The sequence below is a fragment of the Perissodus microlepis genome, chromosome 3 (genome assembly GCF_051167445.1).
Source record: "Perissodus microlepis isolate ML-2025 ecotype Zambia chromosome 3, ASM5116744v1, whole genome shotgun sequence".
NCBI lineage: Eukaryota > Metazoa > Chordata > Actinopteri > Cichliformes > Cichlidae > Perissodus > Perissodus microlepis.
In genome coordinates this window covers 13,299,291-13,324,697 of record NC_140463.1, presented here as the reverse complement: position 1 = coordinate 13,324,697, position 25,407 = coordinate 13,299,291, and the positions used below count along the sequence as shown (strand labels likewise).

The following is a 25,407-nucleotide window of genomic DNA, read 5'->3' as shown; positions in this document are numbered from 1 at the left end:
GCCAATAAATGAAAATGATATGCAATGCACTTCAAACCCTCTGCTGCAGCAGGATGGAGAGCTGCAAACAAAAGATAAACTGATATCAGAACAGCCCATGAGCCAGAACGTTCTGTAGCCAATCATCTCATCAAGAAGGCGAGGGAAACAGGAAATATTAAAATCAAACAGGATGTAACACTCATCGTCACGAAGGTGATGGCACTCATAAATGTCAGACAGAGCATCAACAACAATAGTGCTGTATTTTCTGTGGGTCTGTGAGAACTTTCTGGAGAAATAACAGGGTGGTCGATACCTGCCGCTACTGGAAGCAACCTTCATCTTGGTGTTACCCATGCCAAAACCATGACAGAGTGTTGATGGGAGCTATCTTCAGCAAAAAAAAAGGCATATGTCAGAGGTTTCCTGTGTAACCCTCAAGGAACTCCACCTCTTTCACATGGCAAGCTGAACCTACCCTGTCAGTGAAATCCTTCACAAAAGAAAGAGGAAGGTAATCAGACGTAGTGACTTTTGTCTTTGCTGAATCAAAGTGTTGAGTCAGCTTTTGTTAATAAAAGTTTGTTAATTAAATAAAATAAAATAAATTGACCCACCACTCATTATCTTTCTGGACTTCTGATAAGGTTAACGTCTGTAGAGAAGCTGCTTGTTTGGACATGATCATCTGGACTGATGTCATGCTCTAATAAAACTGTGCATGTAGGCACACCTGAAAGCAAGCTGACATGATTGTTTACTAACTTAAGGATATCAGCTTTTGAAGAGTCAGACAGAGCAAAGACCTCTCCCAGTGCTGTGATATTTATGAGATCATTAAGGTGGGCACCAAGAAGATGTGGTGGAGCAGACTGACTGACGTTTGGTCCGTTTACAGCATCCTGCCATGCAATTACATTTCTCTCTAACCATCGGGAACCCTCACATTAACTTTTATCAGTGGAAAAAAGTTAGCGTCCATCCTCCAACTTCACTGTGTTTATGCTAACCATAGCTGTGTAGCGAGCCACCATGCAGCACATCATTAAATATACCAGCCAGCCCAACTTCAGTAGCCCTACAAAGGTCACTTCTGTTTAGTTTACTGTCTTCATTTATGTTGAAAGTGATAGCAGAGTTGTACGTTTTAATTTTTACTGTGGCGGTTAAGCTGCCAGATTTTTGGCTTCACGGCCCTCCTTTGTGGTTCGTGCACGTCGAAGCTCAATTTGGTCTTCGTTGCATTTCAGCCAATGACACAAAATACCATCATGTGATGGCCTCGCTAGATCCGCTGTCCACCCGCCGTGTGATGACCCTCCGCCGGGATCCCCCCATCCAAGGGAAATATACTGCTCTGAAGGTGCTGCTGGTGTGGGGCTACTCCCTCTCCGACGCAGAGCGGCCGAGAAACTCCTCTCTCTCTCAGACCTGGGTGATAGTACTGCTCTGTACTAGGAAAGGCTGCTCTTCATAGAGGACTCACGCTCGGGGAGATGTTTTCTGGTTGATTCTGGCTCCCAGAAGAGCCTCGGGAACTCGTCTTTGCATACTTCCACAATAGTATATTGTTTAATCTTTAAGAAATTAAGGAGATTAACTTAAGGAGATTAACTGCGTACCACCAGAGAGAGCCCAAGTACCACTAGTGGTACGTGTACCACAGTTTGAGGTCTGTTAGATCACTGATTTAACAGACTCTGATTTGTTCATGTAAATGGAGAGTCCTCTTCACATACTAAAGTTAATTAGTTCCACTCATAGTTCCACAGGGTTCAGTGCTAGGACCAATTCTGTTTACATTATACATGCTTCCCTTATCACCACAGTGATAGTATTACTGTGGCAGTATCACCACAAGACATAGCATACATTTTCACTACTATGCAGATGACACCCAGCTCTTATCTATCCATTAAGCCAGATATCACACACCAATTAGTTAAACTGCAGGAATGTCTTAAAGACATAAAGACCTGGATGGCCGCTAACTTTCTGCTTCTTAATTCAGATAAAACTGAGGTTATTGTACTCAGCCCTGAAAATCTTAGAAATATGACCAGGATATGTCCTTCAATGCACATTTTAAACTAATACGTAGGAGTTCTTTCTTCCATTTGCACAACATCTCTAAAATTAGAAATATCCTGTCCCAGAGTGACGCTGAAAAACTAGTTCATGCATTTATTATGTTGTCCAAGATAAAGACAATGTTGGATAACACCTCCCACCCACTCCATGACATGCTGGTCAGTCACAGGAGCACGTTCAGTGAGAGACTGAGATTACCGAAAAGCACCACTGAACGATACAGGAAATCATTCCTGCCTGTGGCCATCTCCCTCTACAACTCATCCTCTTAACACACTGTTTACTGCAACAGCTACACTCTTTTTGCACATGTTCTTCCTTTTTCAGCTATTTATTAATAAGTGACCTTTATGTGTATATATATGCCTGTATATATTGTGCTATTCTTAGTTAGTGTATTGTCTGTCTTTGTTAATGTTTTTTTATAATGGAGGACTGTAACGAAAAAGAATTTCCCCTAGGGATCAATAAAGTATTCTGATTCTCATTATTACTTCTTGGCTGGACTACTGTAATTCAGTATTATCAGGATGTCCTAAAAACTCACTGAAAAGCCTTCAGCTAATCCAAAATGCTGCAGCAAGAGTCCTGACAGGGACTAGAAAGAGAGAGCATATTTCTCCTGTTTTGGCTTCCCTTCATTGGCTTCCTGTTAAATCCAGAATTGAATTCAAAATCCTGCTCCTCACATACAAGGTCTTAAATAATCAGGCCCCATCTTATCTTAATGACCTTGTAGTACCATATCACCCCATTAGAGCACTTCGCTCTCACACTGCAGGCCTACTTGTTGTTCCTAGAGTATTTAAAAGTAGAATGGGAGGCAGAGCCTTCAGTTTTCAGGCCCCTCTTCTGTGGAACCAGCTTCCAGTTTGGATTCAGGAGACAGACACTATCTCTACTTTTAAGATTAGGCTTAAAACTTTCCTTTTTGCTAAAGCATATAGTTAGGGCTGGACCAGGTGACCCTGAATCCTCCCTTAGTTATGCTGCAATAGACGTAGGCTGCCGGGGGATTCCCATGATGCATTGAGTTTTTCCTTTCCAGTCACCTTTCTCACTCACTATGTGGTAATAGACCTCTCTGCATTGAGTGATACTTGTTATTAATCTCTTCCACAGCATGTCTTTATCATGTCTCTCTTCTCTCACCCCAACCGGTCACAGCAGAGGTCGCCCCTCCCTGAGCCTGGTTCTGCCAGAGGTTTCTTCCTAATGCGTTTTTTCTTCCTACTGTTGCCAAAGTGCTTGTTCATAGGAGATCATATCTACCTTACAAAGCGCCTTAAGGCGACTGTCGTTGTGATTTGGCGCTGTATAAATAAAAGTGAATTCAATTCAATTGAATACTAATCAGAATGTCCGTAGTTTGATTCCCGATTACTTGAGTCTGCATGTTGGAGTATCCATGGGGAAGGTGGCTGAACCTTGAGTGTGAGTGTGTGTGAATGCTAGACAAAGCGCTTAGGTAGAGAATAAAGTACAGTATGAACGTGTGTGTGTGTGTGTGATTGGTGAATGTTTGGAGAGCGCAATTTGACATGAAAAGTGTTAGAAAAGTGCCAGTCCAGTGACCAACCCGAAAGATGAGATATACAGGTGAATCTCATCGACCCCAGAAACCTGGTGACTAGAGAATATTTACCTGTACAGGTGAACAAAAGCTACCGCTAACATCCTTTACAGAAGGGTCTGTCAGTGAGGTTTATTAGTCTTGATGGAAATTTTAGGATTAGGAATAGGATTTTAATATAGGAGTCTAAGGAAACTAAAGCACGTTCAGAACCACTACCTTAGTGATTGTCAGTGAAAGCATCCCACAGCTACAGATGCTGCCTTCTGGGTCAGCTGTAATTTATTATCCATTGTGCCTTATTTTCTGGTTCAGTTTTCTTACCTACCTACAACTTTTTTTTATTACTTTAAAACTCTTTTTCTACAAACAAACAAAGAAACCTTTTCATGATGATCACTACAAAGGAAACCACAATACTGACATCCTATCAAAGAGGAAGAGGAAGAGGAGGAGAGGGAGGCGGGTTTTACTTTATATGACTGTGAGCTGATGTCAGTGTTGGTCTGATGTCATTGAGCAGCAGGATGGAGGAAACGTCTCTGCTGTGTCTGCTCTGTAAGTTCACTCTGTGTTTTTCATGCCTCTGCTGTCTTGTTGAATGTGAAACTCTGAACTAACCTGAGTTTAATTTCTCTTTAGTTCTGATCTCACTGCTGAGCTGCACCACAAACCAAGGTCAGTAACCTTCTTTTGTCACACTGTAAATCTGGCAGACTTAGCAAAATGTGAAATAGTTTTAAAAAAGTAATATTTTTGTCTGTTTTCATGGATATGAATTCTCCATTTTCTTTTCATTAGCAAGTCTGCATAAAAATTTTGGCTGTTTAAAGATGAAAGTATTTTTTGACTCACTTGAAGAGATTATTAAAGTTGTCACCATACACAGGCAATTACAATGGGATGCAAAAGTTTGGGCAACCTTGCTAGTAGTCATTATTTTCCTGTATAAATTGTTGGTTGTTACAATAAAAAATGTCAGTTAAATATATCATATAGGAGACTCGCCTCTGTCAGTGCGCCCCAGGGCAGCAGCCATTGGCTACAATGTAGCTTGCCATCACCAGTGTGTGAATGTGTCTATCTATCTATCTATCTATAGGTATATAGATATATATCTGCTGACCCTCATGTTCCTGAATTACAGTGGGATACAAAAGTTTGGGCAACCTTGTTAATAGTCGTTATTTTCCTGTATAAATCGTTGGTTGTTACAATAAAAAATGTCAGTTAAATATATCATATAGGAGACATACACAGTGTCTTTGTGTGTCCAAATGTATGCACCTGCCTGATTTTGTTTAAACAATTATTGCACACTTTCTGTAAATCCAATAAACTTCATTTCACCTCTAGAATATCACTGTGTGTGTCTCCTATATGATATATTTAACTGACATTTTTTTAAAGGGCGTAGATTTGGTTTGGACATTGGTGGGGACGGATGATTCAACCACCGAACCCTGCCCTGTTTTTGTCTTTGCTTCTTGATTAAAAAAGGAGAAATATACTTGCCTACATATGCTATTCTACATGCTTTTAAACCATTTAAAATTACAATTCATAGTTTTATATGTTAATTCTAGTATAATGTTAAATTACTATGAAACAAATGACTAAGTATTTCAGGCTTTAGTTTACTTCAGCTATATTCCATATAAATCAGGTATCATACAAAAATAAAAATAGCTTCAAATACAGTCATGACAATAAAAAAATATGACTTTAAAGACTTAACAACATTACTTCAGTTATACTACACCAACATCTCTGATACATTAGCACTAAGGGAACACTGAATGACCTGGTGGGTTTTGTCCATAAAACTACTCATCTAAGATTACCACAAAGTAAAAGATCTCTCAGCAAAATTATGCAACATTTTAGCCACACTATTGCCCCGATCAACTCAGTGAGCTGGGATTTTTTATTCTAAACATGAACTACTGTTACAGCAACAGACATGGACTACTGGTGCCCCACACAACAGTAATAAACCAACAAGTCATCATCCAATTTCACCTGTGATCTTTTATCGCCATTACTCTCTGAGCTCTGTGTTGGTTCTTCTGTCACCTGACAAATAGGACATACATGACAATAAGAATAAAATGTGTAGCTGCTTCAGTGTTTCCGTCAGTTTGTGCAGATCTTGACTCATCAGTAATGTTTGTAGGGTGAGCGCATTTTAAAAACAATTTGTGCAAACTGCACTACAAGGTGGAATATTTGCAAAATCATGGCTAAATCATGATATTTTGTCTCAAAAATTAACCCTATGAATATGTCAGCACCATTACGATGAAATTATTGTGTCACCAACATTTTAACGTTAGACATATCATTTTAACAGCCTCTGTAAACTAATATCCTGGCTTGCTCGAGGGTGCCGTTTTCTCTGACAGTTTCAATCAAAATTAGAAATGCTGCTCTGAGACTGAGATAACTAATAGTGCTGCCTGTTGTGCAGTTAGTTTCCAAAACACGTTATTCATGGTTGCATACAATTTTAGACTGATGTGGTGTCTTCCTTTTTGCTGCCATCCTCCTCTCCTCCTGCTAAAACTAAACAGAGCTCCCTGAAAGGCACAGCCAATCACATTGGCCATATTTGTCACATAACGTAGGACTCCAGTAGAGAACGTAATTTAACTCTTTCTGCACCGCTGGGCAAATGAGGCGTTGACAGATCGTTTTTTTCTTTCTATCAGTTTTGTTTTTCTTTACTCAAAGAGATCAAGTTATTGGTGGGGACATGTCCCTTCCATCCTTGCCAAATCTACGCTCTTGCATTTTTTATTGTAACAACCAATGCTTTATAAAGGAAAATAATGACTATTAACAAGGTTGCCCAAACTTTTGCATCCCACTGTAATTCAGGAACATGAGGGTCAGCAGATATCTATCTATCTACATACATATATATATATATATATATATATATATATATATATATATGTATAAATGTATATAACCTGCCTCAGTACCACCTGGAGGCTGCTGTCGGGCATCATAGCGGCTAAGATGAACAGGCATATGGGTCTATACATGAGCGGGGCACAGAAAGGGATGGGCAAGAATACCAGAGGCGCAAAACACCAGCTACTGGTAGACTGAGCAGTCGCCCAAGACTGCAAGACTAGGCTGACCAACCTGTACACTGCCTGGATTGACTACAAGAAGGCTTATGATTCAATACCCCACACCTGGATCCTAGAATGCCTAGATCTATGAAAGATCAACAGGACCCTAAGAGCCTTCATCAGGAATTCAATGGCGATGTGGCGTACAACACTAGAGGCCAACTTCAAGCCCATAGCACAAGTCACCATGAAGTCTACCAAGGAGATGCCCTGTCCACACTGTTCTGCATAGGCAGTGAGATCATTGACAAGACTGGCTACGGAATAGAACAGTTGTCAGCCACCTCCTGTACATGGATGGCATCAAGCTGTATGCCAAGAGTGAACGAGACATCGATTCACTGATCCACACCACCAGGATATACAGCAATGACATCTGAATGTCGTGAAGACGTGTAGTTGGATGGTAACAAAGAGAGGGAAGGTAGTCAGAACTGAGGGGATCAAACTACCAGAAGGCAACATTGTAGACATAGAGGACAGTCAAGTACGTGAGGATCCCACAGGCAATGGGAACCAGGCAATGAACATCCACGACTAAATCAGGAAGATGGCCCCAACTGACAGCGTGCTCAGTGAATACCTCAGGCAGCAGAAACCCAAAAAAACAGAGGAAGGGGAGGAACCATCATGGAAGGACAGGCACCTGCACGGTATGTACCGCTGGCAGATAGAGAAGGTGGCTGACATCCAGAAATCTTACCAGTGGCTGGACAACGTTGGACTGAAATACAGCACAGAGGCACTAATCATGGCTGCACAGGAACAAGCTCTGAGCGCAAGACACCCCAGGTGCAGGTTGTGTAAAGATGCCCCTGAGATAATCCAGCACATAACAACAGGGTGTAAGATGCTAGCAGGCAAGGCATACATGAACGCCATAACCAAGTGGCCGGCACAGTATGCAGAAACATCTGTGCCGAATACGGCCTGGAAGCCCCGAGGTCAAAATTTGGAGACGCCCCCTAGGGTGGTGGAGAATGACCGAGCTAAGATCCCGTGGGACTTCCAAATACAGACGAAGAAAATGGTGGTGGCTAACCAACCGGACATAGTGGTCGTAGACAAACAGAAGAAGACGGCCGTAGTGATCGATGTAGCGGTTCTGAATGACAGCAATATCAGGAAGAAGGAACACGAGAAGCTGGAGAAATACCAAGGGCTCAGAGAAGAGCTAGAGAGGATATTCTTCTGGTAATGGGTGAAGATAACAGTGGTCCCAGTGGTAATTGGAGCACTAGGTGCGGTGACTCCCAAGCTGCAGCAGATCCCAGGAACAAAATCAAAGATCTCTGTCCAGAAGAGCGCAGTCCTGGGAACAGCCAAGATACTGCGCAGGAACCTCAAGATCCCAGGCCTCTGGTTGAGGATCCGAGCATGAAGGGTAGACCCCCCGCAGGGGCGAGCGGGGAATTTATATGTTTTAAAAAACCTAACCTAAATGACAGCAACATCAAGTTTTCTTTCTTTCTTTCTTTTTAAAGAACGGTCGTACTCGAACATGGGCCGGCCGCTCTCAGCGATTCGATATATGACTACATGCTCATCCAACTGAGCTAAACCTACGCCCGTTTTTCTTTCTTTCTTTCTTTCTTTCTTTCTTTCTTTCTTTAGGAAGAATGTTTCATGTGTAGCACATATGTTGTTTAGATACCCCACCCTTGAATCAAAGAAAACAAAGCTCTGAAAAGTAGAAACATTTAAAACCCAACTATCTTTTCTAAACTGAACAGAGAAGAAGTTTCATCTTTCACTGTTTCAAAATGGGCAAACAAAATTTGAAACATTTGGGGAGATTCTTAAAGCTGTGAATACAGACAACCAATTACTTTCAGGACCATATGTCACAGCAGAGGAGACAACTGGCATGAGATGTTCACTGGTTGTAAATATGTCTCATGATCAAAAAACATACACAATAAATATCCTGCTCTCTCTATCACAGCTCGTCTGACTGTGAGTCCCAGCAGTTTGTAATTCTTTAAAGGAGACTTTGTGTCTCTGAGCTGTGAGGAGGACGACAGTTCTGCTGGATGGTCTCTGAGGAGAAACACAAGCACAGAACAGAGGACTCAGTGTAGAGATGGGTGGGAAAAAGCAGCTGGTTCATCCTGTAACATCACCTATATCTTCATGTGGGACAGTGGAGTTTACTGGTGTGAGTCCAGAGAGGGTCCCATCAGTAACATGGTTAACCTGACAGTCACTGGTAAGCTGAGTGTGTGGAGTTAGTGTTGATGAAGCTGTGTGTAAATGGATGAAATGCTGTAGTTTGTCTCTGTGTTGAGGTGGATCAGTGATCCTGCAGAGTCCTGTCCTCCCTGTGATGGAGGGAGATGACGTCACTCTGCTCTGTAAAACAAAGACCACTCCCTCCAACCTCCCAGCTGCTTTCTATAAAGATGGCTCCCTCATCAGGAAGCAGCCTACAGGTCACATGACCATCCAGCATGTTTCCAGGTCTGATGAAGGCCTCTACAAGTGTGACATCAGCGGTCATGGAGAGTCTCCATCCAGCTGGATCACTGTCACAGGTGAGGAGCTTCACTCTGATTTCACCTCTTATTTCATCCACATATTCACCTGAGGTATATTCACCAGGTGGAATTCTGTCTGCAGGTAAACCTACAACCAGACCTCCACTCACATCTACAGTGAGATCCACCACTGCTGTGCCACCTTTGACAGCTCCACTCCCTGACTACAGCTCCCTCCAGCTTGCGTTCAGAGTGCTCCTCCACCTGGTGGTGTTCTTTCCATACTTCATGTCCACTCTTCTCATGATATCTTTATATCAATTCAGAGCCAAAGGTAACACTCTGAATCACTCACTGAACAATCAATATGGTGATGATTAACTCATCTCTCTGTCTGAACTCCTCATAAGTTAACAGCAGATACATTTTAAAACTTATCTTTCAGGAAATGAACTTCATGCATCAGTGGAAAAGACGCAACCCAGTCAGGCTGAGCAGGGATTAGATGCCCACTATGATGATGTCACTACAGAGCATCACTTCTGACCTAAAATTAAGCAGAGACCTGCAGTCTCATATTGCATTCAGGTCCTGTTTCAGTTCCTGTAAATTTCCACACTGGAAACAAACTAACCCTTGTAATAATGCCTAAAACAAAGCAGCAACATATGTGATGTGCATGACCAGCTATGCACTCTCACTGTGTCATAATATCCTGGAGTATCTGACATCCACAGGAGAAACTCAGACAGAGCCCAGGCTGAGTTACTACACGTTACATCATCAAAGAGAAGAGAGTTTCTTTAGATCCAATGATCAAAGATCAATAACAATATTAATTAAAAATTAAATCATGGATGAAAATACATTAAAAAAAAAAGAAATGAAAAAATAATAATTACTACAATATTACAGTACTCTCTGGTTGTTTGCACTCTCAACACTTTCTCAATCCTTTCACATTAAAGGCCTTTTGTTTAAGAATACAAACAAAAAATCTTTGTTAAATTCTGTCTGTTGTTAAATGTTTCTAACAGTTAGTAGCAGCAGGTTTGCCTGCCTGCACTTTATAGAAAGAACCTGCAGGATACATAGAAGCTCTTTACTGACATCTGGTGGCTCAAAACAACAACTGTTTGAATTCTAAATTATATTTAATTTATTTTTTTAATATAACTATATTTGTGTACAAAGCTCTGTAGCCAGTTGTGTGATGGAAAGTTTCTGCTCTTCTCTGTGTCAGGCTAACCTGGCTGAATGAAAGGCTCCACAGTATCATGCTCTGCCTCCATATAATCTTTCAGTACTAAATATTCCCACATGTACAGCTCTGCTTTTCTCACCATGATAAATAACTTGTGTCTATAAATGATTTGGTGCTTGTTGTTCTTGTTGGTCAGATGTGATGCAGACTGCAGTACTCTGTACTGTCGTTTGTCTCTTTGCAAAACAGATTAAACCTCACAAAGACGACCTGTTCTTGTCAGGGTCCTGGGACTGGGCGACCCAGGACCCCTGGGCAGTCATGGACCTGTTATATTATTATGTATTTTTGGTGTTGCTTCCCCTTCTTCTCTATGCTTGTACATATGTGTGTGTGGCTGTGTGTCTGAGCACTCGTTTATAGGCGCCGTCAGGCCTGGTGGGTGTGGCCCTGCTAGGGGACTGGCCACACCCGGAGCCACACACCTGCTGCTGATCAGGCCTCGTCGGGGGAGCTACTTAAGAGAGTCTTGGAGCTCCCACCGACGCGGGATCATTGCATGAGTCTCCACGTTAGTCATCCAGTTGAACTGAGTTAGTGCATGCCTGCCATTGTTTAGTGTCCTGACAGCTGCCGCTATTGTTTCCCGCAGGAGGAGCGTGGAAGGCCTGAAGAGCAGCGAGCACCGGGAGTGCAGACACGAGAGCAGAGAGCACCAGGAGGACACGACACGGGAGTCTGGGGAGAACACGGGGATTTATTGTTGTTTTGTACCACACTGTAAATAAACGCACTGTTCGCACACAGAGCACCGCGCCTGGGTCCTCCTTCCCTACACCCCCCACGGTCTGCCATGGCAAACCGTGACAGTTCTTGTCTGATTCAATTTTTTTCATATTTCTATAACAGTTAGTGGTAGTTCAGACACACAATTGTTTATGCTTTTTGTTTCACAGAATGTTTGATGGTAAAGAGGTTCTTATTTAAAAAAATAATAATACAATTCTAGATGGTTTCTGTTATATATGAACCATTCTAAAACATGGACATGAAAAGCTGATTAAAGAGGGATTTTATTGTATTTATTAGATTTGTTATAATTAGTGATTTATAATTTTTTTTTATTATTATTATTGTTATTATTATTTAACACAATTTAAATATAAAATAAATAAAAAATAACTTAAAAAAACAGTTAAGCACTGTTGCCTCACAAGAAGAAGCTCCTGGGTTTGACACCACCATCTGTGGATGTGGTGTGCTCCAACTTCGAAAGTCCAAACACATGCACTTAGTGTGTTAAATTAATTAGTGATTCCTAATTGTTCATAGTTGTGAATGGATGTAAAACTTTAGGTAAAACCTAATATTAGAGTGAACACTGTAATTTGACAGTCGTTCTCCAGTATAATGAAAATTATTAAAACGTTTGCCAGAACTTGAGATGGTCAGAACCTGACTGATGATCCTGCAGGTTGGATGTCTTCTGTTATCCTCAACGCTAAGGTGACTGAAGATCAGCAGCAGGGCTTTTAATCTGCTGTTCACTTGCAACTGGTATTAAGATTTTTTTTTTCTTTTAGAGCTTTTAAATCACAGTGATACCAATGAGGTAACTCTCGGCTGACTGTGACCAGGGACATTCTTGCCCATATCACCTTCACTCGAGTCCCACTGACATATACTTCAGCTCACCCATAAAGTGGTGGGCCACGTAAAATCACAGAGCGGGGTCGGCAGATGCTGAGGCACATAGTGTGCAGAGGCCAGCAACTTTCTGCAGAGTAAGTCACTACGGACCTCCAAACTTCATGTGGCATTCAGATTAGCTCAAGAACGGTGCTTAGAGAGTGTCATGGAATGGATTTCCACGGAAACAGCAGCCTTATATCAGCAAACACAATGCAACATGTCATACTATATCGTTCTAAACCTTCCACAAGGTTTAGAACGATATAGTAGTGCATTTAATTTCTGGCACACTTTGCATTTGCAAAACAACTGTTGAAACTAGCTCTCTTTTTTATTATTACTTTAACCATGAAATTTTAATTTATACAGAAAAACGAGGATCTACATTTTTTTTCATATAGTGTCACTGCTATGAGAAGATGGAGTAGATCACTGCCAATTACAGTGTCTTATTGTCTTTTGACTTTTAAAAGTTGTTGGAGTTACTGTTACTAACAGAGACCCCAACAAAGATACAAACTATGTTACTATGTTACTAACAATGCAAGACGTAACCATATAAAAAATCATTAGAAAAATGCACCTTGGTGTGCTACCTGTCTGCACTCTAAACATACACTGAGTAGTTCTCATTTATAATTATCAGTGAACTTTACGTTCGTTACATTTATTTTTCCCAAAAACACATTAGTGCACGCGTGAATATGTGAATGAAGTTATGAACTTATTATGAAGCTCAGTACTTTATACTGAGGGCAGACCAATCCACGCTCTGAGGTATCGTAGCAACGGGCAGACGCTCAATGCCGAAAGTCGGAAATGACGACAGAATTATTAGTTCAAAGTAGTGCTTTATTTCTTAAGGTGTGCATTGATGACATCATTATGGTGATTATAAAGAAAGGATTCTAAATTAGATTTAAAAAACAAACAAACAAACAAACAAAAAAAAACCTTTGTACCCTAAGGTGGTACGGTCCAAAAGCTCCTGTGTGGTTGGAACGGTCCTCTAGCGGCGGGAAAAACCATTGTGGATCACGTGACACGAACACAGAGGTCAATATGGCGACGTGCATTAGAGGATAGCTTAGTAACAAGAAGCCTTGTTGTTTCGTGTTTTTGTCCGCGGTGCCAGACGGCAGTCGTTCTGTGTGCAGGTGAGTCCACCTCACATCCACGGTGCATGCCACAAACACGGAGTAGGGGTGCGCGAGTCGGCACGTTAGCGCGAGCTGTCAGTGGTTAGCCTGTATTTGTAAACAAAGCGTAAACACGCAGACGAGAGCGAAACTGATGAGCTAGTGTGAAAGATTATACTTTGCACACGCAAAGGTCAGCTGGTGGGACGATTCAGGTCCAGGAAGTGAAATGTTTTACTTACAGACTTCAAGTTTGGCCCTGCTTATGCATCCTCTCAGGTTTAGCACATGTTGGGTGTATTGATTGAAGTACTGCTGCCACGTTATCGTTAATCTCCAAGTTTACGTTAAATGTATTAATTCTTTGTGTGGTGGTGTGTTTGAGTTTGAAATTGAGTTGAGGAAATATTCAAATCCCCAACTAGTGGAAAAGCCCTCTAACTCAGGCCTGAAATTCATATTTAAAAAGAAGAGAAAGAAAACAGTTGGGATTTCCGCTTTAATTGTTTCCTACAGACGATTTTATGCACTTGGTAAGATCAGGGCTGGACACGCACAGTGAACATACACGGAGCAAAGTAATACTTAAAAAAATGTTACACTCCATATATTCTGTGGTCAGAAGTTCACACCCACCCATGAATGTCATGATAATTTTAGGCGTTTGATGATTTCTTTGAACTGTGGAATCTTTGCACAGCTTACATCTTTAATGGCTTCAAAAAACAAGAATTGGGTGCACAATTTGGATTAACAAGCTTCCTCATAATTCAGGATGGATATCTTCTTAGCAGAATTGGTCGTTTCTTTAAACTCGAGAAAGGCTTTAAGAAGACCAGAAGCTCAGTGTTCACCTGCTTTATCTCATAAAAAACAGCTCTTGTCCCGCTGGAGCACCTGACTGTCTATGTTTCAACCACCTAGATGTTTATTTAAGGTGAAGATTTTTGAGGTAGTTCTCTTCTTCTTTATTCCTCAATGTGTAATGTTACTAGTACCACTCACCGCTAAACAGCCCCAGGGCGTGATGCTACCACCGTGCTGTACAGTTGCTCTGTGTTCTTAGGTTTGAGTGGTTTTCTTTTTTGCTGAGAGAAGTTCAGGAGTTCACACTATTTTATTATCAGGCAGTTAAAGATTTGGGTTGCACAGCTGTGGACCTCTCAGTCTGCTTACAGAGAAGAATTTATTAGACACATGAAAACAGAACATATTTGTGGTTGGTTATTGATCGGGAGATGGTGTGGTTTAGACTTAGTACTTGCTGATTTGTTCTCCTCGTCGTCCATCCACTTGGCCACAGCGGAATTAACCTCAAGTCAGGGATCTTGTCCTGTATAAGAAAACCCGTCCCCACCTTATAAATGTTACCAGAGATGTTTTATTTTCATGCTGATGTCAGCTTTAACTGACACAATGAAGTCTTTATTTCTTTTTGACACACAAGGCCAAGCAGCCTTTCCCGTCTGAAACTGTGTTCTGTAGCAGTTTACCTTCAACACCCAACTCTATCTAACCCTTCACAACGTGGGGTTAGTGCTTGTATCTTTTTAATGAGAAGTGTATCAACTCTATTATGAGCATACATTGCAATTAATGTTAAAAATAAACTTCATCAAAAAAAACCCTCTTCTCATTGAGGCCAAAACATTTTGTGTTATCTGAATATAAAATTCTCCAGAAGGTATTTGGCTTGTCCATGTGGACATCTGTAGATTTCAGATCAGCTTGAAGGAGTTTGATTTGGAGGCTTATTTCTTCTTTCTCACCCTCTCAGTCCATGGTGATATAAAACTGGTTTCACTGGTGTTCTGTTTCCAGCTCTTGGTGGTTCCCAAACATCCTAACCGAGAACATCATCTGAGGGTCACATCATGGGGCTTCTAGACCAAAAGTGGTGACAGATCTGAATAACTTGTACTTGAATACAGTTGTTTGAACTGATGATCTTTGAATCTGCATTTGTTTAGAAATGAGATCTTTCCAGCCTTTCCCTCAGGATGAATAAAGTATTATCAATCAGTCAATCAATAAAAGATTAAGTGAGTGTGTGTGTATGTTTGACCTTGTGTGGAGAAAGTCCAAAATGAATTCAAACTTGTGCATCCAGTTCTTGTTTTATTTAAGTTATTAAAGATTGATGTACGGTCAATCCACCCTGGAGAAATAGTGGATTCAATAAGTCATTAAAAACCCCAAACTACCATCACATTGATGCTAATGAGTGTTTGTAATCCTCTGACTACAACGTATGTCACAGCTGTGTGGGGTTACTACAGGCTGAAGAACAGCTCGAATCAACATCTGTTCATTTACTCTCACTCTTACCCACATTTACCTCCTTAAATGAAACACGGTAAAGTGTGTGAAACAGCTGCTGTGGTCTACATGGTCTGCTTGTCTTTCAGTGTTTGATTCCTGCTGTGCGACCGAGCTCTGAAGCAACAGGATGCCGGGAAAAAACGGCGACCAGTTCAAACCCGGAGACCTGGTGTTCGCCAAGATGAAGGGCTTCCCTCACTGGCCGGCAAGGGTGCGCTCACACCTCAGCTGTAAATACCTGCATGCAGCTGTTTGTGTGTACGCGCTTTAACTCTTTTTCTGTGTTTTACAGATCTGTAAGTCGGACGAGGGGTACAAGAAGCGAGTCCCCGTCTTCTTTTTTGGCACCCATCAGATGTACGTACGTGCAACTGCAGATCGATCGTATCATTTTCTGAGCAGCATTGATCGAACTGTGATTAATCTCCCCTCCCCAGAGGCTTCCTGCCGCCGGAGAACATCGTCCCTTATGTGGGAAACAAGATGAAGTATGGCAGCGGCGTTCGCATCAAAGGCTTCACCGAGGGCATGTGGGAGATCCAGAACACGCCTGGAGTCGGGAGTAAACTCAAAGTCAGTCTCTCTTTAACGATCACTCATCAGTTGTAATGAAAATGCTACGTAATCGCTTCAGTTCCTTTTTTTGTAATTGAATGGTTATGAATGAACTGCTAAAAGCATTTTCTAATGATGTGTTTGTAATATTTCTGACGCACTGCTTAAAAAAAGCTTATATAGTTTTAAAATTATATTTGTGATGATGTATCTGGTGTATAAAAATACTGAACAGTGTTTTTATTGATGCTTTCAGTTTTCAGCCTGCAGCTTTTATTAATGTCAGTGAATTCAGGGCATTTTCCACCTTCTCCAGTTAGCTGCTGTGATTGATCAGACACTCTTACATCACCTAAACAATTATATTGGGTAATTTGATGTGGCACAGCTTTACTTCAGTAGTATCAGTCTGTCCAGTTGGGTCAGATCATCACCTGAAGTGACAGGTCCAACAGTGAGGGCAGGTTCTCTTCACAGATGTGAGCAGGTTCAGGATGACCTCATGTGACAGACATGAAAGAGTAAATGTTTCACGTGCAGCATCATCTCAACTAGTTACATTTGTGTTCATTTGTTTTGGAAGCTGACCAATCAGAACAGACTAGGGTCAAAGGCATGGATAGGGGGCTGTAAAGGCTATTTCCAACATATTTCTCACACTGCTGGCACCTCTGCTTCGTAAATGTTTATAGCCCATGAGTGAGGCATGTTTCGGTTCTAATAAAGGTTCTCCGTTCTATCTTCTGTTCAGGTACCGGGGAAGACAAACACAGAAAGTACACCAGCAAAACTGGCTTCTGCAACCAAAGCTACTCCAGCTAAACCAACCCCAGCACCTAAAACTACACCTGCCAAATCAACCAAGGCTACACCTGTCAAGTCCGCACCAGCGACCAAATCTACACCCTCTAAACCGACGTCTGCTGCTAAAAGTCCAACTCCAAGCGCTGTCACTAAATCTCCCCCCAGCAGATCCGAGTTGGCCAGTAAAGCGACCGCCGGCAGGCGGCGCACAGGAGGCGAAAAGGAAGCTGCTGTTAAAACTCCCACACGAGTTTCATCAAGATTGGCTGCAGAGCAAAGTGAGGAGTCCAAACAGGCTTCCACCCCTGCTACAGACACTGCAGAGACCGTTGCGACTGCTCGAACCAGAAGGTCGGCAAGCGGCGGTCCGTCTGCAGGAGGGAGTGCAGGTGAACGCACCGCCTTGGCCAAGACAGACAAAGAGGTGAGAGGTTAAATGTTTTAAAGCTGTGGGGCTGTTCCATTTGGGGACAGGGCCTCTGGACTGGCAGTGGTTCAGCAGTGGTTCTGGGGTCTCTCAGCCTCCCTGCAACAACTATACCAGGGGCTGGAGATGGCGCCTGTCAGTCAGACAGTGAGGGTTACCATCCTGGTTGTGGAGCACTGGACCCACTCTGTATGTGCTCTGTGAACTTGGAAAAATCACATCCTCAGAGTGTGCTGCAGGGAGTGATTTAGAAGGATTAAGCTCCTTGTTGTGTGCTGGTGTTTCACTGTCTGTTGTGAGATTGAACTTGAAAGTAAAAAAAATAAAAATAAAATAAATATATATATATAAAATTAGGGGTGCAACGATACACAAAATTCACGGTTCGGTTCGGTTCGATACTTTGGTGTCACGGTTCGATATTTTTTCGATACAAAAAAAAAATGTTCATGCCTTTTTAATTTGTCATTTATTACATTTTCACAGCACATTCTGCACCACATCTCTGTGCGTTCATCATTTGTTTGAAGCCAGCTCACCTCATGCAACTACTTTTCCAAGAATACGCGCTTCTTTTGTGGTTCGGACTCCTGACATTTCTTTGGAGGTGGAGGAACATCACAGTAATTGCTTAAAGGAGCTTCTTCGACATCTTTATTAAGAGTTCTAAACAAATGTCTGTCCTCCTCCTGAAAATCTTATGTACGCAAACACGCGTTGCAACTTCTTATCTTGTGCATGTTTTTTATTTTGACAGCGAATGCGCACCTGCGGACCACTTATGTGCAGCCCTGGTTATATAGCTCGTCATATTGCAGCCACAGAAATTCTTTTGTCCATGAAACCATAAAGCTGCACTTTCTTTTTGCCTTATAGTCTGATTTGTCATAACTTTTCCGTTTGGTGGTAAGCTTTTCTTTGGCTGTCACTTCTTCACCCTGACCTGTCTTATTTGGCTCAGCAGAACTAAAATATATATCCTGCTGCTTTTACACACGCACTCACATAACGCTCAGCGATTCTCTGCGCGATCAACCTCTCACATGTTTAAGCTTGCTGCGGGAGATTTCACTTGTCATGTTTGCATAGTAAGCTAACGATTGATAAGACGATGTCAGAGGAATTGGTGCGCAAATTATCATCACTCACCAATCAGTGCTGTCGCTCTCTATACACAGTTCGCGCGATTGCAAAGTGAAAGCAAAAAACAAGCGCAAATTCAAACGCGATTTCAATATGTCACATATTGACAGTGGCTCACTGATGCCAATGACATAATTACCCAGCTACATTTCCGAAAGAATGCAAAAGCATTGACATATATTTTTCCTTCCTACGATAGCCCGACGGGCAGGGCAGAGATCGATTTTGGTAGCCCGACTGGAAAGATCGCTAGCCCCGGGACGTCGGGCTAGCGATTTTGCGAGCCCTGTATCTGATTGAGGAATCACTCATCTTTGGAAAAGAGAGTTTATTACAGAGAAATGGCTCTTTCCAAAATAAAAGCTATACTATAAGCTTCTTCTGGGCTATATTCTCAGCAGCATATTAAACATATCAGGTCCCCATAAGGAGAATCATGTGCTAACGGCTGTCTAAATGACTCGGGTAAAGTTTGTAGCATGCATGCTTGTTGTTTTTGTCTGCTTCCACTTGGCTTTGCACTAGGATGATGTCCGCGTAAATGTGCAGTCATATTCGTTGTGTTCCCACTAGTGCTGTCAGCGTAAATCTCGTTGAAATGACGTTAACGCCACAACACGGCAAATCTCCGTTAACGAGCTGCCGCGGATCGCCCCGTGCGTGGGGCTGGACGGCCAACACGTTAACGAGCTAACTGCGCTAACACACTAGCTCCCACCAATGTAATTGAGCATTGCGTGGCACATCCAACATACTGTTTTACTTTAGTCCATGACGCGCTTACCTTCAGGGTCATACTTCACATGAAAACCAAAATAGTTCCAAACGCCACATCTGAATGAGGGTGGGGGAGGTTCAATTTGCCATGTTGCAAGGAGAGCTTAACTTCTGTCTCGCTAGCTTGCCCTGCACTCAGTGAATCTGCGTTCGACTACTCCGCCTAGGCTGCACTGTCGAGCGCAGATCCACTGAGCGCTCAACACAGACAGCATCGTCAGAAGGAAAGTTGATAAAATAAATTAAAAATTTTGTATGGTTCGATACATATGCGTACCGAACCGAAAGCACTGTATCGAACGGTTCAATATCGATACGAGTATCGTTGCACCCCTAATATATATATTAGGGGGGCAACGATACTCGGGGTAATTCAGAAGCATGGAGGAGTTGTCTGCAGAGGAGGGGGATGTGGGAAACTTGGAGCCTTATGAAAACTTGAGACATAAACACAAGTAGAATAGTTTCATCTTCTTAATGTTTATCCCATCCATGTGTCCATCAGTGTCTGTCTCAACGGGTGGTGCTATGGAGTAATTAGATGTCACAGATTAAACATTTTCATGGAGATTTGAGCACATTTCTGCATCTGTAGATCACAGATAATGACGTGGACCTACAGTGGAGAAAGAATAAAGGTTTTGCTTGATATTGTTTTTTTGGCTTTGCACCTGCCACACGTCTGTGGATATTTTCCTGTTTTCTGGATATATAGATTGGTAAAGCAGGGCGATGGAGATCTGTCTCTGTGTGATCGAAATTGGAGGATTGAATTGGGGATTGAAGCTCCCGTGCAGAAGCTTCCAAAGCACCAACAAATCTGTGTGGACGACGGTCTCGGGCTCACGTAAATGCTTACAAATAAACTTTTGTTTCTTCTTTTTCTTCTTCTTTTTCTCAGACAGGAGCGGTCAAAGCTTCAGTGGGTGAAACCACAGCGAGTAAAGAAAAGGCTAAAAGCACAACTGAAGCACCGGCAAAGGAAGCAGAACCCAGACAGGCTGAAGCCTCCAAAGAAGCTGCAAGTGAAGTGACGACCAGGAGCCGAGCAGAAGAGCCAAAGCTGAACACACATCGAGTGATGCTGCCCATTGTAAGTTTAAATGAGCCATTAATAACTTGTGTTATTCAACAGTTCAACACTGTTCAAAGAAAAGCCTTCAGTTCTTTCTTTGATTAAAATGTAAGATTTAATCTAAAAGCTCAATTCAGACCCTCTGCTAATCTAATGCGTTGCTAAGCAACAGAAATACATGTTAAACTTCTTTTTCTCATTTTGTCTTTTCAGCTTTTGAATAAAGTTTCATGTTTTCCTCGTCTCCGTCAGATCAATGTAAAGCTGCAGAAGATGGAACCTGCCCTGATGACGACTGGTGGAAGGAGGGAGGAGGAGGAGGAGAAGGAGAAGGAAGAAAAGAAAGAGAGCAGAGACTTCAAGCGCCGAAATGAAGAGCAGGCGGAGAAGAAGGAGGAGGAAAAGGAAGACGGCAGAAGAGTAAGGACAAGGAGAGATGAGAGGGAGGAGCAGAAGAAAGAGGGCCGAGGAGTGAAGAGGAGGAAGCAGGAGGAGGACCAGAAGAAGGTGGATGAGGGGAAGGAGAAGGAAGATGACAAAGGAGTCAAGAAGAGAAGAGAGAAGAAAAACGATGAGGAGGTGGTACAGAGGAAAACGAATGAGAAAGAGGAAGGAGAAAAAGAAGAGGTCCGAGGAGTCAAGAGGAGGAGCGAAGGGGAGGTGCAGAAGAAAAGTCAGGAATGCAGCGAGGAAAAGGCAACAATGGAGAGACGATCATCAAAAAGACACAAGGAACAGGAAAAGGGAACAGAGGAGGAAGGAGTAAAGACGAGTCCAGCTGAGAAGGAGGAGGAGGAGAGTAAGAAAGAGGAGAAGCAGAAGAGTGACAGGAGCACAGAGGGCAAAGAAACAAGGAGGATGAAAGAAAAAGAGGCGGAGAAGAAAGCGAGGAAGGATATTTCAGAGGAAAAGAAAGATGTGAAAAGTAAGGAGGTGGAGGAAGAGGGGGAGAAGAGGAGAGACAGGAGGCCGGAGGCCAGAGAAATGAGAAGGACGAAAGAAAAGGAGGAGCAGCAGAAAACGAGAAATGACACATCAGAAGAAAAAAATTTAAGAACAGAGGAGGAGGAGAAGGTGGTTGAAAAGGAGAAAATAAGTAGGGACACCAGTGAGGCCCGAGAAACGAGGAGGACAAGAGAAAAGGAGGCGCTTCGGAAGATGAGGACGGATGTTTCACAGAAAAGGAAAGATTTAGGAAGAGAAAAGGCGGCGAAGAAGTTGGAAGAGGAGAAGACAAGGAGAGAAAGGAGCACAGAGGCCCGAGAAACGAGAAAAACAAGAGAAAAGGAGGTGCAGCAGAAAACAAGAAACGATCATTCAGAAGAAAAAGATTTAGGAAGAGAGAAGGAGGAGCAGAAGGTGGAAGAGGAGACGACAAGGAAAGACACCAGCCCGGAGCCCAAAGAAATGAGGAGGATGAGAGAAAAGGAGGCACTTCAGAAGATGAGGAAGGATGATTCAGATGAAAGGAAACAGTCAAGAAGAGAGAAGGAGGTGAAGAAGGTGCAGCAGAAGGCGAGGAAGGATGTTATAGAAGAAAAGAAAGATTTAAGAAGAGAAGAAGAGGAGCAGAAGAAAAAGGTGGAAGAGGAGAAGAGGGAGAGGAGATCTGAGGGAGAGAAGCAGAAGGAGAAAACTGAGAGGGAGAAAAGAGGAGGTGCTGCTCCAGATGATGAGGTAGAGTCTGTCTTCATTAAAGAAATGTTTTAAATTGAAGAGAAGGATGAAAACGTCTCAACATTTCTCCTGCAGCGACAGCGCCACCTGGCCGCCAAGAGGGAGAGCGTGTTAAAGTCTCTGAGGGGTCTGCTGAAGGCCGGGAGAGGAGGAAGGAGGAGGGAGGCAATGAGGAGCGCTCTGTAAGAGGAAGGGAAAAAAAAGTGATACGGTAAAATCAGTCAGGAGTTTAAACCTCTGTCTGTTTTCTCATCAGGAGAGGCGGCGACGGAGCGAAGAGGAGGAGGACAGGAAGCCCGACAAGGTCAGAGTGGAGGAGTGTGAAGGAGTCAGCCACAGCCAAGAAAACATCAGAGAAGAAGAAGGAAGGAGCTAAGAAGGGGAACAGGAGGACATCGGAGAAGATGCAGTTAGAAGAAAAGTTGGAGAAAAGTCGAGATGTGGAGCTGAAGACAAAGGAAAAGGAGGAGGAGAAGAAGACTGATGAAGAAAAGAAGGAGGAGAGAAAAATAATTGGAAAGATCGTCAAGGCAACAGCCGGGCAGGGTCCGAAGGTCCAGGTGAAGACGATGATGGGAGGAATGACCGTGAGGGAAGAGGAGAAGGTGGGAGGAACATCTGCAAAGGAGGGGGAGAAGAAGAAAGAGGAGAAGGTGGAAAAGAAAAGAAGTTTGGAGAAAGAGAAGAAGAAGGACGCTGAAGAAAAAGAGAAGTCGGATGATGGGAGCTCGAAGAAAAGCATCGAGGTCCAGATGAAATCTGAAAGAACTCAAGCAGCAACGGAGGAGAAAAAAGCCAAGAGCGTGACGGAGGCTGCGAAGAAAAACGAGGAGCGCAAGGAGGAGGGGGAAGCAGCACCAAGAAGAAAAGAACAGGAGGGTGAAGAAAAGAAGAAGGACGAGGCGGAGAAACCAAAAAAGGCGGAAAATACAGGAAAACGCGAAACGCAAAAAACAACGGGCGAGAAGAAATGTGAAGGCGCGGAGCCAGGCGGGCAGAGGAAGACCGGCGAGGAGAAGAAAAGTGACGGAGCGAGCCGACCCGAGACGTCAGCAGCAGTGGAGAAGAGCGCTGGAGGAGAAGGTAACCCGGTAAAGGAGCAGCAGAAGAAGCGCTCGACGGTGACGCTGACGGACTCAACGCTGCACCGGATCCACGGAGACATCCGGATTTCTCTGAAGAACGACAATCCCGTAAGAGCCGAAACTTAAACTGACTGCAGATTAACGACGGCACAAAATGTAAAACTGTTCACAGTGATTTTATAAAAAGTGAGCCGACATTAGATCATTTTTATGATTCTCACTGCTTTAGCTATCAGGAGCTACATCGCCCCCTTGTGGCCAGAAAATCTAAATGCAGCTTTAATATTTCAAAAAAGCTGCATGTTTACTGAAACTGAACGACGTGACTAATGTGCTTCATCCTCAGGACATCAGCAAGTGTCTGGCGGCGCTGAATCAGCTCAGTATGGTTTATGTGACGTCTCAACACGTCCAGAGGCACAGCGAGCTCGTCGCCACGCTCAGGAAGGTAAATGCACATACGGTGTATCTGATATCCTCGTGGTGGTTCTTGAATAAGCAATGCATCTGACCTGTCACACTACTATGATGTCATCGCTTTGTGTCCACTCAGGACAAGAAATCACAAAAATGGGGTGGTAAGGGTTGGGGGTTAGGGTGTCACTGTGATTACGTTTAGGATTAGGTGTGATGGTGTTTCCACGTAGCAAAACTATGACATCACTCCAAGGTGATTGGTCACTTGCAACCTTAAACCTGGACTGAATTCAAAATAAATCAAATGAATAAACAAATAATAACTATACAAATCGTGTCAGTTGTTATTATGTATTTGTTTTCTTCGTGAGCAGATGCGTTACTACCGGGCAAACCAGGACATCATGGACAAGGCGTCGATGCTCTATAACCGCTTCAAGAACGCCTTCCTGGTGGGGGAGGGTGAGGAGGTGGTGAGCGCCGCCTTCCTGCGCTCGCTGCTGGAGGAGAAGGAGGAGGAGGAGGCGCAGAGGGTGGAGCGCTGTATGGAGAAGGTGAGGAAGGAGGGGCTGCTGCACGAGGCGAAGAGAAGTATGGGGCAGGTGAACAAGAAGAGGAATAACGGAGGAGAAGATGGAGAGGAGAAAGCTGAAGGTAAAAATAAATAAAAACTAAATAAACTGATTTGTGACAAGAAATTACACAAACTTACAAGAAGTAAAAATATTAAAGACAAAAGAGTTTATAGCTTATATTAGAAAATATTTTAGAAGTAAAATTGAGAAAACATAATTTCATAAATAACACTATGAAATATTTACACCGCATCTTTTGTTGTTGTATCATTCAATAATTAAAATTATATACAGAAAAAATTGCTTACTTTTCATTTTTGTAAGTTTTATTTATTTTTTTATTAAAGCATTAATACTGACATTTTGTGAGGGGCGTTTATTTAAATGTAAAAATGCTGTTGTACATTTTGATTTTTTGCTGTTTGTTTGGTTTCAGTTCATAATTTTTTCAGTTCATAATTTTTGTATATATTATTATTATTATTATTATTATTATTATTATTATTATTTTGTGGGTTGGTTTTTTTTTTAAATTTATGTAATAATTTTGCCCCCCTCCCCAAAAGCTCCAGTGGACTCCTCCTGACGGCTCATCATCACTGGAAGCAGCCTGGACCGGACCAACTGCTACTGGGGGGAACAACACAGACACACAATAGGATTTTCCAAAACCACTTACCTCATTGGACAGTAGCGTGCTTACCTGTTTAAGTTCTCGCAGTGTGGACTGTCACACCTTATCAGATGTGCTGTTCTTACCCCACAGCTTGTTGTGCTAAGGCCACCTTATTAAGTTATTAAGCGCTTTGGAGCAGCTGATTTTATTTTAAATGGATGTTTATCTTTTTTCCACTTTAATGTAATGAGCGTTAAACTGAAGACGAGAGCATTACACACCTAAGCATTAATGTGTACCTGCTGTTTAAGCTGACGTCCTATTTCTGTGACATTTAGAGGCGAAATTTTCCTGCACCTGACACAGTTCTGACTCTGTCATCTCTTATGAAGTTTAATTTTTGTCATCGCCGTCACTGGGGCTGATTTTTTTTCTTTCTTTTTTTAAACTGAAGCATTAAACCTTGAGAGGCACGAGGCCTACAGACCGTTCTGGACGTTTTAATTTTTTTGTTTTTTTGTGATTCAATGACGTGTTTTTATTCCTTTTAGCAGTTTTATTCCTGTTATCTTGGTCTTCATGTAAATATGTATTTTTTTATTTCACAAATAAGAATTTTACAAACTTAACAAA

General features: G+C 42.4%; 2 protein-coding genes across 3 annotated transcripts; both read left to right on the top strand.

Moving 5' to 3' along the window:
* The first annotated feature begins 4,156 nt into the window (after window positions 1-4,156).
* LOC146390020 (Fc receptor-like protein 4) lies at window positions 4,157-11,279 on the top strand. The gene is made up of 6 exons (XM_084923126.1): window positions 4,157-4,204; window positions 4,289-4,324; window positions 8,735-8,998; window positions 9,078-9,323; window positions 9,409-11,041; window positions 11,123-11,279. Exons 3-5 carry the CDS (start codon window positions 8,923-8,925, stop codon window positions 9,645-9,647), a joined length of 561 nt encoding a protein of 186 aa, XP_084779252.1. The 5' UTR covers window positions 4,157-4,204; window positions 4,289-4,324; window positions 8,735-8,922; the 3' UTR covers window positions 9,648-11,041; window positions 11,123-11,279.
* A 1,900-nt stretch (window positions 11,280-13,179) lies between these two features.
* psip1b (PC4 and SFRS1 interacting protein 1b) lies at window positions 13,180-25,407 on the top strand. 2 transcript variants are annotated; one of them, XM_084923102.1, is made up of 12 exons: window positions 13,180-13,319; window positions 15,710-15,834; window positions 15,916-15,980; window positions 16,061-16,196; window positions 16,930-17,406; window positions 20,231-20,422; window positions 20,618-22,081; window positions 22,157-22,263; window positions 22,338-23,274; window positions 23,513-23,614; window positions 23,958-24,237; window positions 24,725-25,407. In XM_084923102.1, the coding sequence occupies exons 2-12, from the start codon at window positions 15,751-15,753 to the stop codon at window positions 24,742-24,744; spliced, it is 3,864 nt and encodes a 1,287-aa protein (XP_084779228.1). In that variant the 5' UTR covers window positions 13,180-13,319; window positions 15,710-15,750; the 3' UTR covers window positions 24,745-25,407. The 2 variants fall into 2 exon arrangements, with proteins under 2 accessions (XP_084779228.1, XP_084779229.1); XM_084923103.1 differs by having other exon boundaries at window positions 13,181-13,319; window positions 20,657-22,081.